The 15,050-nt window shown below is 43.0% G+C and overlaps 1 protein-coding gene across 1 annotated transcript in view; it reads right to left on the bottom strand.

Annotated features, from left to right (window-relative positions):
- Positions 1–15,050, bottom strand: part of SCN4A (sodium voltage-gated channel alpha subunit 4) — a 62,376-nt gene that overhangs the window by 43,005 nt on the left and 4,321 nt on the right. The window contains 7 exon segments of the mRNA XM_072645829.1: positions 2,141–2,379; positions 5,345–5,399; positions 5,889–5,981; positions 7,185–7,397; positions 9,987–10,128; positions 10,679–10,742; positions 12,252–12,533. Coding sequence (XP_072501930.1) covers positions 2,141–2,379; positions 5,345–5,399; positions 5,889–5,981; positions 7,185–7,397; positions 9,987–10,128; positions 10,679–10,742; positions 12,252–12,533 — 1,088 coding nt within the window.

The following is a 15,050-nucleotide window of genomic DNA, read 5'->3' as shown; positions in this document are numbered from 1 at the left end:
TGAGCTGTTTAGGGGGAGAGGACCTATTCGAGCCATAGCGGGGAGAGGGCTCAAGCCCTAACCCTTGGACACAGACAGGCCCTCAGAAGGGCCTCTTTCCCCACCTTCCTCAGGCATATGCTGAAGCCTTCTCTTGGAGGTCTTCTTTGGGCACAGCAGGTGCCTAGACCACAGAAAACAGCAAAGGTCCAGGGACCAGTCAGGGGAACACACCCTAGAGCAGCTGTGTGGCTTAATGAAAGGGAAAACCCGCTTCCAGACCTGATTCTGTGTCTCTGGATAGAAATTCCTCAGGACCCCTTTGCCTGTCCCAGTGCCCCTGCTTGTCCTTCCATCTATACCCCAGCTCTCACCCGTGAGGCCCTTATCTTTAGGGTTTTACTCTAGGTCCAGGCCCGATTCCCATTCTTTCTTGGTATCTCTGGCCTCCCCACATAGGAGGTTTCTCAGGACCCATCCCTCCCCAAATCCACTGTGGTAGGAGCTAAAGCAAGGACCAGAGTAGGCTCAGCTTCCCTTTGTCTGGGCCTGGCTCCCAGCAAGGGCTGGGAATGAGGTGCTAATGCTTCTAATGGTGAGGGGATAAGCATAGAGATCAGTGCATGTCAACAATAGAGAGGGAGAGTGGGGAAGGGAAACTGGGGCAGACTGGCAGGCAGGCAAGCCTGGAAACCTTAGGACCAGAGAGTGGAAAAACAGGAGACTCTGGAACCCAATAATTCCTAGACCCTCATATCCCTCATTCTGGGAATCTATATGTTCCATAGTCACACTGTATATCATTTGTCCTCTGTATCCCATTCCAGGAAGGGACCAGGATGCTGGAATATGGATCCCCTTCTCCAAGACAGGCTAGCAACAAAGACCCATTGTACTCTCAGTGACTTAGATTGCCCACATATCTGCAGGAACCCTCAATGGCTATATATACCTCCAGATACTTCCTCAGGACATTCCCACAGACATCCACATACCCATACCATCATCTGTACAATCACAGACATCCTCCAGACACCTTCAGAGGTGGCTTGGAGGTTCAGAGCTAGGAAGTACCTCAGAAATCAGCTAGTTAATCTAACCCCCTCACTTTAGAGATGAGGAAACTGAAGTCCTAAAAGAAGTGACTTTGCCCAAGATCCATATGACCATCCACAGGGATGACAGAAAGCAGAGCCATCTCTACTACACATGCCAGTAATGGCCAGGTAAACCCAAGAGCCCAGGGAATAGAAACTCCCTCCCACCTTGTCCCCTCATCCCAGTTCTGCTTAAAGCCAGACCCCTGTAGCCTTCCTCCAGAGAAGACATGGAGACTGGCCTAGAAACTCCTTCAGGTACTGCAGGGTCCATCTCCTAAGAAGGGTTGTTGTTGTTTAGTCGTTTCAGTCAGATGACTCTTTTTGACCTTACTTGGGGTTTTCTTGGCAAAGATACTGGAGTGGATTGCCATTTCCTTCTCCAGCTCATTTTACAGATGAGGAAACTGAGGCAAACAGAGTGAAGTGACTTGCCTAGGGTCACCCAGCTAGTGTCTGAAGCCAGATTTGAGCTCAGAAAGATGAGTCTTCCTGACTCCAGTATCCACTGTGTTATTTAGCTATATCCCTTAAGGGGGATACACTTCCTGAAAACCCAGTAAAAAAAAGTTCTCACCACTAAAATCCTCAGCATTGTCAAATGATTCAGTGTCAGGAGCAGATATGGATTTCTCAGTGGAAATGACTCTAAATAAAAGGTCTTGCCATCTGCACCCTAAGGACCACTTGGTCTTTTCCTTTGACTTGCAGCTAAAAATTTTTCCATGGGTAATCCCCCCCATTAAAGATCATAGATTCAGAGCTAGAAGGGACCTCAGCCATCTGGTTTAACCTTCTCTCATTTAGAATGGGCACTCCTTGAGAACAGGAACTATCTTGCTTTTTCATTTGTACCCCCAATATTTAACACAGTGCTTTGCTCATAGTGAGCACTTACTGAATGCTTCGCTATTCATTCATTTATTTATTCATTCATCCTTCTATTCACCCACAGACTTCCCCCCAATGCTCCCCTACATACACTCAAAAATTCACCACATCCATCTATCCTTCTGTTCCCTTTCTCCATAGAAATCCCTCCATCCCCTTATCCCCTTCTGTACCAGGTTGCCCACAGTGAGCACATGCTCAAACTGGGGAGTCATGGGGTAATGCTCCATGGCCATGAAGACTGTGTTGAGCACAATGCAGATGGTGATGCCCAGGTCCACAAAGGGGTCCGTGACAATCAGGAGTAAAATCTTCTTTAACTTCACCCATGGAGTACAGCAATTCCACACCAACAATGTATGGGCACACTTGTACCACCAAGGCGGGCACTTCTGATGGGCCTCCTCCAACTCTGGGGGTAGGGGATAGGAAGAAGAAAGCTCAAGGTCTTTCAGGCTCACTATTCCTGCACATTTTCGAATCAACTGGAGATAAGGTGAAACTCTGCCCAGGAAGAGGAACCAGGAGCAGGCATAGCTAGGTTCTTCCAGAAGATATTTGGAGACACTTCCATACTCCTTGTGAGTGGACATAATAATAGAAAAGGAAGTGTTCTCCCCTACCTCCCCTCCACCCAAGGTAAAGGAGGAAGACTTTAGAACCACATGTCAAAAGGCAACAAGACTTGGCTTCAGGAAATCCTTCGATTAGAAGAGAGCAGTTACCTAGATCTGGGAATTAGGGAGGGGACATTGGGGAGCAGCATAACTTGGACTAGGAGTGGATGAGATCATAGCACCTAGGACAAGGGTCCCCAACATTTTTGGTCCCAATACATCTTAATTTTCAGTAAACCTTCCTATGCCCCCATTCAGTATGAAAGGAAATAAATTCCAGAATTTGTCATGCATATGAGCATGAAAATATCAATAGGATAATATAATTGTTTACCAAATATTCCCCATGCCCCTTTCTTGTCCCACTGACCCGGAGGCGGTGTGGCCCACAGGGGAGTGTAATGAGGCATACATATTATGACTTTTTACAAATGCCCACACATTTTTAATGTCAGAAAACCTCACTCTCCATGGGATATAGGTATTTATTTTGTGATAAATCAAATTATTATTATGAAGGCTTAAAGCTTCAAAGCAGACAGTGGATAAGGGTAACCTTAGACACCATATGGGGTCGGAACTCACAGTTTTAAGAAGCGCTCTGGGGTGGATATGACATGTCCACTTACATTTCCAACTACCTGCTTGGATTGCCTGGATGCCGTCTTAGATTCATGATATCCTAATGGATCATCTTCCTGAAATTGGCTCCTCCTCCTGACTTCATAATTTTCACTAATGTCCTCACCATTCTTCCAGCCACAAGCTGAGTTCCTCTCTTGTCATTTCTTTTGCTAACCACTGGTTCACACTTCTACTACTGGAATAATTTCCCAGAAGGTCTTTTTATTTTATCTTTTCCCTTCTAATCTATCCTCTGTACCATTGCTAGATTAATCTTCTCAATGCATAGATCTGATTATTCCTCCCTTTCTTTTTCTCTATTCTTTTTTTTCTTCTTTCCTCCTTCCTTCCCTCCTTCCTCCCTCTCTTCTTTCCTTCCTCCTTCTTTCCTTCCTTCCTTCCTTTCTTCTTTCTGAACCTGCATGCTTTTCCAAACCTATTACTTTATATGTCTAACATGATTGTACATGTATAATCTATATCAGATTACTTGCTGTTTTGGGGGAGGTGGGAGAGCAAGGGAGAAGGGAGGAAAATTTGGAACTCAAAATTTACAAAAATGAATGTCGAAAACTGTGTGTAATTAGAAAAAAAATGCTATTCAGCAAACGTATGTACTTTAGAAAAGAAGTTGGGCCAATCAGGCATACAGTGAAGCTACAGAGATAAGACAGACCAACTGTTGCACTTACTAGGAAATGCTCCAGTAAATTTGCATATTGAATCTAGGGGATCTGTGAGGAACCATGGACAAGAAGCACATCAGACTACAAGATATGGATGAGGTGAGATCTATATTATTGGAAAGAGTGTCCACATCAATGAGATCCTGGTTTCACTGAGGAAATATTGAAGAAGTGTGTAGGTTTATTGTCAAAATCTTTGAATGGTGAATTTTGAGGGATTGCAATCTCACCATTCTAGAGCAGAGGAATGGGTCTAAAACAAAACAAAACAAAAAAACCCAACTGGAATGAGGATAATGTGCCTTACTGTGGGAAGGTGTTACTCCTTGTTTTTTGACTGTCTGACAAAATGTCTGATGCCATAGCAGGTGTTTAATAAAACTTTATTAAATTGAATTTGATTGAATGGGGATATCAGGCTCTTCTCTAATCATTACTATTTTGAATAAATATTTTATATTTAAATATTCATTGAAAGTCTGAGGTTGTTTGCAGAAATAGAAACTATTATAAGGTTCTTAACCTAGGATCCATGGATTTTCCCCCCAAACTTCAAATAATTGGTTTCATTGGTAATCCTACTTATTGTGTTTTATGCATTTAAATACATTACTCTGAGAAGGGGTCCGGCTTCACCAGACCGCACACACACACACACACACACACACACACACACACACACACACACTCACACACACACACTCACACACACTCACACAAAAAGGCCGAGAACCCTTGCCCTCCAAAAGAGAACTACATTGTTGGATTATGTTTTTCCCAGAGAAACTGGAGGGGAGGAGAAGGGCAGAATGAGCCACAGAGAGATCGTAACGAATAATGTCATTTTTTCCCTGTCCCTCCTCCACACAACCTAACCTAGATGGAAGGGGTCAATACTCGTCCTATGCTGGTCCTGTGCAAGTCTACCCATTCATCCACCTGTTTCATTGTCTAGTCCTCATTCTTTGTCTGAGCCCAGGCTGGGGAAGGTAATGACTTTTCCATCTAACTTCCTGTTTGGGTTTGTGGATGGAGAAGTATGGGGCTTGGAGGGATCTACTTTTGCCCCTTGCCCTGGAATTCCTGGGGATAGAGGTTTCTGGTTTCCGGAAATGTGGTCCTTCCTGGTTAGTATTATTAGACTGTCCTTTCCCATCCCCTTGTTACCTCCCCTCCCCCATTCCTGCCCGGAAGCCAGTGGCCCCCAGAGCTTCTGGGCCCTGTGGCCAGTGCTGGGTCCAACTAAGCTGTGACTATATTTATCACAGTCATTTCTTCAGCTCCAATATTAGGTTACGGTTGTCCTAAAAGTCCAACTTGGCCTGGCCCTTCTTTGATGACCTGCCCTGAAGCCAAAACTACTCAAGTCAATCATGTGGCAATGGGCCCTAGGAAGATGAGGAGGGGACCAGGGGATTATCAAGCATATCCCAAAATATGAGCCCTTTACCTCCCATGGCATCAGAGATGGCACTATCCATGCTGCAGCTTTGTCTTTGGGGGTTCTGGGAGGGTCTTCTTCGGGACTACAGAAAGAGAAGAGTTGAGTTAAAAGGGCCAGAAGGCACAGATGAGGTACAGCCAGAGATGGAGGAAGAGTTGTAGAGAGTCCTCTCATCCGCTACCATAGCCACCTGCTTCCACAAAGAGCCCAACTGAGGATTTTAATAGACTGAACACCAGGCCTGGGGATCAGACTAGAGTGCCAGGGTGTGTGTCAGGAAGGGGAATTCCTCAGATCCTCTTTGAACTAAACGGATGATCATGTAGCAAACAGAATAATTGTTGCATGAGATGAGCAAGGTATGAATTAATAGCTCTGGCACTTTTGAATAATAGGGTTACTCCCCCACCCCCAACTCACATACACACTATGAGATAAGGAGGTCAATATTGCAGCTGTCCTCCCTCCCATCTGCCTTTATATCTTCCATCCAAAGCTGAACACCTCCCGACCTGACCCCAGCCTGAAGAGACAGGTTATGTTGCAGGACAGATCATACCTCTTCTGTATCCAGGCCGCCATTGCAATCCTTCCCCTGTGTCTGGTCCCCATCTCCCTCACCACTCTCCAGGGCTGCTTGAGCCTATAGACCACCAAGGAGGAATTAGGTGAGGTCTTCCCTTAAACTATGAACCACGTTCTGTTTCCTGGAATTCATTCTCTCCTTAGCTTAGGCATGAGCAGAAAGATGGCAAAAGAAGGGAGCCCCAACTTCAGGTTACTCCAAACCATGTGGGATAGTCAAACCCTGCATCTTGAAAATCAGCATGATTTTGGATGGATGAAAAGAGGATGGCATCGACTCAAATCTATGGATCTGAGCAGATCCCACTCTGCTTTCCTTCCTGTTTCTTCTCTTTGTGTGTTGCTGTTGGTTCTCCATTCTCGAAGAGGACGTTTGACATCACAAGGGTGATCCCACAAGGGATCATTCCTCTCTTCTCCATATTTAGGCCATCTTCTCCTCCACAGACCATGCAATGTCAAAACCTTGCCTTTCCTAATAATTTGTATAACGATACTAGGCACAATCACATTCTCTAATGAGATGCATCTCTGGGCCTTTTTGACCAAGACTGGCCTAGAGATCAATATATAGACTGTCAGAATGTCAGAGTTGGAAGAGACCTCAGATCATTTAGCCTTGGGATTCTTAATTTTTTTTCAAATTAGCTTGGTAAAGCCATTGGCCTCTTCTCAGAAGAATGTTTTAAATGTATAAAATAAAATCTATAAAATAACCAAAGAAACCAATTATATTGAAATAGAAATATCAAAATATTTTTGAAAAAACAAGGTTAGGGACCCCAAGTTTATAACTCTTCATCTAGCTTAATACCTTTACTTAAAGGAGAACAAGAGAAAGGAAAGGACTTACCCAGGTCATATAGTCAATTAATTGTGTGTGTGTGTGTGTGTGTGTGTGTGTGTATGTGTGTGTGGTTTGTCCTTCCTTCTTGAAGAGGCCCATGACATCAGGAAGATGATGCCATGATGCAAATGAACTGGACTGTAGTGAGGGAGGGCTTCAGAAAGCCAGATCTAAGACCCAAGGTTTCCTGAGTCTAGTCCAGGGATCTCCTTACCTAGAACCAACACCACTCCATTTCCTCTGTAATGTCTAGGGTCAGGTCCCTCTACTCTTTCTCTTTCCCTCTGTCTGATGTCCTTTACCTTCCTTTACCCAAACCCCGTACCTCCTTTATCACCATCCCACCCAAGAGGACATGTCGACCCAGGGGGTCAGGACCCAGGGCCAGGTCTGGCCCCCAGACCAAATGCTGACCAGTTTCTCTTGTTCCTCTTGGTGCTTCTTGAGTTTCTCCAGCATCTGCTGGAATTCCTCCTCCTTTTCTTGCTCCTCTGCCAGGGTGGCATCATTCTGCTCCGCATAGGCCATCGCCACCACCGCCAGGATGAGGTTGATAAGATAGAAGGAGCCCAGGAAGATAATGACTACGAAGAAGATCATGTAGGTCTTGCCAGCTGCCCGGAGGGTCTGTGGGAATTGGGGAGGAAGGGGGATGTCCTGTGACTCCCCCTCTGAGCATGACCTCACTCACCCAATAATGATAACAGGGCAACATCCACAGCAATACCACAGAGAGCCTGGGGAACGCCCTCTGGTATGCCTGTTCATCCTGTTGCATTCTTTTCCTTTTCATAAAGTAGATTCTAATTTTCTCTATCAACTATATTTCCTGTCATATCCCCTCTTTTCCCTCCCCCTCCCAGAGAGCTATCCCTATAACAAAGAATTTAAAAAAAGACAAAGACAAGAAAAAAATGACCAGAACAGATCAATACATTGCAAAAAGAAAACAAAACAAACACAACCCCCTGACATTATCCATGCAATGTTCTGCACCCATGAAATCCCCTTCCCCCATCCCACCTCCGTAAAGTAGTGGAGGGTGGCTTCACCTCTCTTCTTTGGGGTCAAGCTTGTTCTTTTTCATTTTTCTGGGTGACTTTTTATACCCTTCCCTAAATTTGCCAGAGGGGAATTTACCCTGTTCTGTAGACGTTCCTCGTGTCATCTTGTCATAGAAATAATAATAATTAATAATCCTAATAATTTGTTGAGTGCTTTAAAGTTTGCTAAGTGTTTTACAGCTATCTCATTTGATCCTCACAACCATCCCAGGAGGTAGGGGCTGTTATTATTCCTGCTTTATAGATGAGGAAATGGAGACAGACAGAGGTTAAATGACTTACCCAGACTCATACTGCTACTGAATGTCTGAGGCTACATTGGAACTCAGGTCTTTCTAAGCTTCCTAAAGTTCTTCTCAGAGCACTTTATGCATTCCAAAGCACTACCAAAACATCCATTCTTCTGCTTGTGTTTCACAGGGAGTGGGTAGACCCCCTAATTCCAGGCCCAGGGCTCACTCCTTCCTTGTATCCCCTAGCTAACTGTGGAACACAGCCAGAGGAATGGATGCTTAGATAAGCCTTTAAAATGTACTAAGTGCTTTAAGGCAATATCTCATTTGAGACCCACAACTCTGTGAGGTGAATGCAATCATTTCTATCCCTGTTTTATTGATAAGACTCAAGGAGATTGTAGTTATCCTTCCAAATTATTTGGGGTTAGGGGTAACATCTCCTAGACAAAATTTTTTTTGGCCCTTGCTTCAGTAGCAGAGAAATCTGAATTTTTAGAGTTTAAAGGATAAGATATGTTATACTATAAATAAATATATTACATTTTTATATTACATAAGTGTATGTAGTAAATACATTTATAAATCAATATAAATGAAAACTATAAATAAAATATATTTCACAATACTATGCATACATTTTATGTATTTCTAAGTTTCTAAAACTTTTTTGTGTTGTCTGCTGGCCTTCATGTGTCATCTATGGCTTCTGCAAAACTCCCCCCAAATTCCCATTTAATTTCTTATGCCAACCTGCAATATATCATAACTGCGATGGGGAAAATTGAAGAGTGAAAGGGAGAACTGTACTTGACTTGTTCCTTGCCAGTCAACTGCACCTTTCCCCTGCCTACTGCTCCCATCACTCCCAACAAATAATAAAACTATTAAACTATTAAAAATCATTTAAAAACTATTAAATAAATAATAAAACCGAACATCTGTTTAACCAAAGACCCTGAGGAGGAGAGATCCTTCCTTCAAGGAGCATGCAGCACAGTCCTGGAAGGGAGGCAGAGAAGGAACAGATCAGCTTAGTGGACAGATATCTTGCCCCAGGGGTAAGAACACTTGGGTTGAAGTCCTGCCTTTGATACATCTGGGCTTTGCGTCCCTGGGAAACTCACTTAACCCTAAGCCTTCATCCCTCATCTGAAAATGAGAGACTTGGAACTCTGTGATTCATTCCAGATCTGAATTGTGACCCTGTGACCCTTCACGCAGAGCCTAGTCAGCCTCAAAAGAGGTACATCTCCCTTCCAAAATGTGGACTAGCCCTGCCCTATTTCTCAAGAGCGTGAACTCAGACCAGCTCGTATATGTGTATGTGTGAAGGTGTATATGTGTGTATACACACACGCGTACTCACACATACACACACGTCTTCTTCTGTTTCCTCCTTCCATCAATATTACTCTAGAGTCCATTCAATGCCCCGCCCCCTCCAAATTCCCTGGGACAAGGAAAGGAGAAGAGTAGTAAAAGGTAATTGTGGGGGACAAGGATCCAGAGAAACCGGAAAGAAAGCCATGAATGTGGGTCATAGGAGAGCGAAGTAGGGGAAGAGATAGGAAGTCCCCAGGAAGGGAGTAAGAGTAGGAAGAAACCATCTGGAAAACAGATTAGACTTGTTTTTCTTGACTTCAGAGGTCAGAATGAAGTACGAATACAATGGAAGCTGTAATAAGGCATATTTCTGCTAGATATAAGGAGAAAATTTCTTAAAATTTAGAGTGGAATAGAGCTAATTATACCAGGAGTGTGGTCTCCATCTCTGAAGGCTGGGGATGCTGTAAATAGGCTTGATGTTTAGGTGTGAGTTAGACTAGATGACCTCTCCGGGACCTTCTTACTCTGAGTTCTATAAAACCAGAATCCTAAGAGAAGAGTGGTGTTGGGGTCCTTGGGGCAGGGCATACCAACTGGAAGAGGTTCTCCCAATAGTCTTGTGTCATGAGTCGGAAGAGGGCGAGGAAGGCCCAGCTGAAGGTGTCATAACTGGTGTAGCCATAGTTGGGATTTCTGCCCGCCTTCATGCACTGGTAACCCTCAGGACAGTGCCTGGAAAGGAAGGAAGGAGGTTAACAGAGTGTATGTGTACGGAGGCTAGATGTAGCTTCTTCCAGCCTTTCATGCCTATATAGCCTTTCCTAAGTACTGAAGGGCTTGTAGTCTTGGAATCCCTGAGTTGGGGCATGGAGGAAGGGAGAAGATGGATTAAGACTCTTCCTAGTGTCTTTGTACTTGGGCCAGTGCCTTGAGAGAGAAGCAAGAGCTTGAGCTTCTGACTGGCAAAGAGCCAGAGAAAGGATGTGGAGAGGAGTCACCTAGGTTCTCAGGCGAGATGGATCTGAGCTCCACTGTGGAGGGAAGCTGGGGGTGGGTGCCCATCGAGACGTCCTTTTCTACACTCAGGCACCCATGTACCAGCTGGATCATTTTCCCCTTTCTTTACATGTCTTGGTTTCCATAGCCCCATCCCAGGTATCCCTTCCCAACCAGCCCCTCTTTCTTTGACAGATCCTCTTTCTCCCCTAGACTTCCCCATCCCTTCTAACTCAATAGCTCCGCCCTTGGTGGTAAATTCTTCCTTCCTCCTGGTATCACTCACCCAGCATCACTGCTGTTCCCACAGAGCAGGGCATCAAGGGCACCATCCAGGAAATAGTAGTTCCCTTTGTTGGAGGTGAGGGGCATCACAGGTCATGGAGAAGGCATGTCATGAATACAAACATGTTTTTGGGATATGTGTATACACAAACATACATAAATATATTACATACACACATGCTCATATTCCCTATTCCCCACCCAAGTGGGCCACTCTGACTGTCCTCTGCATTCCTGCTGCCCCATCTTCCCTCACCTCCCCATCTTCAGGCCCCTGTCTCAGTCTGAGTCTCCAAGGGGACAGAAGCTCAGAGGCCGATGTGGCTAGAGAAACACAAAGCAGGTGAGACACTGTTTCTATCATTCTGGAGAGAAGTATGTATGGTCAATTTTCATCATTCATGGTAGTTACATTCTATAAAGTCATCTTGAACACTGAATTAGCAAATACTGAACCATTGGTCCTAGGGGAAATAAAGGGTTAAGTTCCTGTGAGCCTCTGGTCACAACATTTACTTTAGCACTTTTTGGAGTGGTCTCATATACAGATTGACAAATTTCCTCTTCCTTTTTCTGGACATACCATATTGTTGATTCATTAACACTGAACTCATGACTGATAGCACTATGACTCATGCCCAAATGCATGTGTTCTCTCCATAAAACATATTGCAGCCTTTTTGAACTTAGGGACTCTAGACAGCGCTTCAGCACTATGCTTGGGAACCATTTTAAACAGTGAAATCACCAAAAGAAAAAAAAGGCATGAAAATTTAGAAAAACATGGCAATAAATAGACTTTGAAAAGAATCTCAGCTGGGAACATTCTCATTGGATGACTCAAATTTTTTGCTGCTCTTCCCATGTGCACAAATGACCAAGAAAACATCCTGACTGTGGATTTGGGGGTTAAAAATAAATTTTATCAAGTAGGCAAATTTTCAGATATGGAATCTGTAAGTAATGAGAATCAACTGCATATATACATATATATACATACATGTACACATAGAAGTATATATATAATATGCATACATACAAATATACATAATATATGTTACATGTATACAGATAATATCTATATATAATATACAGATCACTTTCTGTCTCTCTTTATCTTTCTCTGCCTGGGAAGACAGGATGCTGGTGCTATCCATGAGTGGGTATCTGTACAGATTTCAGATAAACAGAGAGACTTAGGTGCTCAGAGATGCGGAGAAAAGGACTTCCCTGAAGGTGGGAGGCCAACAGAAATATAACTAGTATAGGGCAATTGGAGCTTTGTCCTAGGACATTTAATTTGCGGGGCACTGACATCACTTGGAATTCTTTGGAGCATTGGCATGAGTTACTTTCCTCTCTTTTCCCTATCCTGTGCCATTTCTACCTCTTTACCCTAGTCCAACTTCAACAGCATCCTGAAGTCCATGCTCTGAGGTTTCTGTCCCCACTTCCTCTACCCTTTCCAGCCAGTCCCCTTCCTTTCATCCCAAGTTAGGGTTCCTTCTTTTTGGTCACTTGTCCTGGGCACAAAAAATCCATAATTACAGTTCTGGGGGTCTAGCCCCTCTTACCTTCATCACTGATGTAGGCATCCCAGTCAAAGGTAAAGTTGCTGTATCCCGTGTCATTACCAAAGCCTGTCTCATTGCTTAACAAGGCTGTCCCGTTGTCATACCAAGTCTCATTAAAGTCCCCAATTGGGGGTGGCCATTTCACACACTTTTGCCTCAGATTCCCCATGAAGAGCTGCAGCCCAACTAAGGCAAAGACACTCAGGCAAAAGACTGTGAGAATCATCACATCCGACAGCTTCTTCACCGACTGAATCAGTGCCCCTACAATTGTCTTCAGTCCTAGACAAGAAGATGGCAGTGATGGTGGATATGCATCTGGTAATAGCTTTCCTCCCCTGCTATTGGACTCATCATTCATGCCCTGACTCCTGTTCTGTACATCAGTCACTTCTTTCAAGACCCACCTTAAAGACTTATTGTCTTCATGAAGCCTATTCCAATTATTTCCTAGTTTTGTATGTCCTTGGTCCTACTTCTCATAGATTCTTAGACTTTAGGGGAGCTGTGCTCTCTCATAATAACATTTCACATTTATATCATACTTTAAAATACTTTACATGCATAATCTCATTTTATCTTTACCATAGCACTGGAAGATAGGAGGTATTATTACATCCATTTTACAGATGAGGAAAGAAAGGAAAATCAGAGAGAATTAAGTGACTTGTAAAGGGTTACTTGAGGTGAGATTTAAACCCAAAGTCTTCCTGACTTCACTCTCATGATCTTCCATTTCCACCCTATATACCTTGTTCATCCATAATTATTTGCATGTTTTCTCTTCTCCAGAGTCACACTGTTAGGAAGTATCTGAGACTGATTTTGAACTCAGGATCTCCTGGCTCTGTGTCTATTGTGCCACCCAACTGCTTCTTGGGGGCAGGAACTATTTTAGCCTTTCTTTGAATCCCTATTGCTTAGCACACAGTAGGTGCTTAATAAATGTTTGTTGACTGATCGACTTCAGATTCAGCCTCCTAGACACTGTCACATTTTTAATACTTGATTAAATGCCACCTTGACTTATTCTCTGCTTGTCAACATATATACAGACACTCAATGGCTCTTCAACTATAAAATAGAGATAATAGCAGCTCCCATCCAGGACTGCTGTGACGATCAAATGAGCTAATATTTGTAAAGCACTTAGTACAGTGCCTGACACATAAGACTGCTTAAGAAATCCTTCCTTCTTTTCCTTTCTTCCTTTCCTTATTTCCTTGATTGCTTCCTCCCTCCCTTTCTTTTTTCTTTTCTTTCTTTCTTTCTATCTTTCTTTCTTTTGTTTCTTTTCTTTCCTTTCTTTCCTTCCTTCCTTCCTTCCTTTCTTCCTTCCTTCCTTCCTTCCTTCCTTCCTTCCTTCCTTCCTTCTTTCTTTCTTCCTTCCTTCGTTTCTTTCTTTCTTTCTTTCTTTCTTTCTTTCTTTCTTTCTTTCTTTCTTTCTTTCTTTCTTTCTTTCTTTCTTTCTTTCTTTCTTTCTTTCCATCTTTCCTTCCTTCCTTCTTTCTTTCTTTATTTCTCTCCTTAAATATAGAATCATAGATTTATACATTTAGATCTAAAGATGGTTTTATTCCCCAAGTAAAATGTGGGCTTCCTTAGAACAGCTTGACTTATAATTCACGTCCAAGTATCTCCATCTCTTAGCATAGTACTTTGTACCAAATGGTAACTTCATAAATTGTGTTGGGTTGGAATAAAAAAGATTATCTAGTCCAACCCAACATTTTATAGATGAGGAAATTGAGATGAAATGACTTATATGAAATCACTTCATAAGTAGCAGAAAGAAGCCTAGAACTTGAGTCATCTTACTGCAAAACAGAGCTCTTTCCACTCTACTTCCCAGACTTCTTGGATTAATTGAGGAATTGATTGATCTTGAAAGATAATTTGTATTGTCCCCTGGCTCTATACTTCTCTTGAGTGCACATTCCAATGATCCATGATCTATCAGACCAGAATCTTAGTTCTTTTAGAAGCTCATTTCCTCTTGTTCGGTCTTACATGGGCAACGTGCCTCAATAGCCTCTTTATCAAAACCTACATAACCATACAGACAGTAAGTTGTGTGGTATAGGAAAGAACCCTTCACTGAGGTATTATCCTGTCTCTGATGCTGACTAGCTGTGTGATTCAAGATAAGTTGCATGCCCTTTCTAGACCTCAGCTTCCTTCTTTGTAGAATGAGACAGCTGAACTAGATATCTCACATTTATAAAAGAATTTCCTCACTATAAACCTTAAGGAAGGTAATATACTTACCATTATCACCATTTTAAAGTCAAGGTAACTTGACTTTAAAGTCAAGTGTCTAAGACCAGATTTCAACTCAAGTTTTCTGACTACATGCCTGATGTTCTATCCACTTTGTCACCTAGCTGTCCTCTTTCTAGCTTTGATATTAGAATATATCTTCCTTTCTAGCTTTGATATTAGAGTGTTCCTTTGATTTTTCCCTCTAAGAACTTCTCTGTTCCTTTGATCAATATGGGTCTCCACTTTCTCAACCTTTTTCAGGTCCGAGGTCTTGCGTTTTCTATAGTGATGGATTCCTTCATACTGTCTTTCCTTTGCACTTGTCAACTACATTACTTTGGAAGCACACTGCAGTTGTTTCTCGTGTATGTGTGCTTGGTCTCCCTAATGAAACCAGAAGTGTCCTACGGGTGAAACCACCATCCCTAAGCCTATCAGGATGAGACTCACTTCTTACTGATGAAGATGAAGATGAGGGCTTTCATCTCCCTCATTAAGGAAAGAGTCCCATCCTGATGGGCTTAGGAACAAGGGTTA

This window comes from Notamacropus eugenii, chromosome 2, assembly GCF_028372415.1.
Source record: "Notamacropus eugenii isolate mMacEug1 chromosome 2, mMacEug1.pri_v2, whole genome shotgun sequence".
Classification (NCBI taxonomy): Eukaryota; Metazoa; Chordata; class Mammalia; order Diprotodontia; family Macropodidae; genus Notamacropus; species Notamacropus eugenii.
The sequence above is the reverse complement of the archived record's forward strand: the minus strand, read 5'-3'. Positions and strand labels throughout refer to the sequence as shown.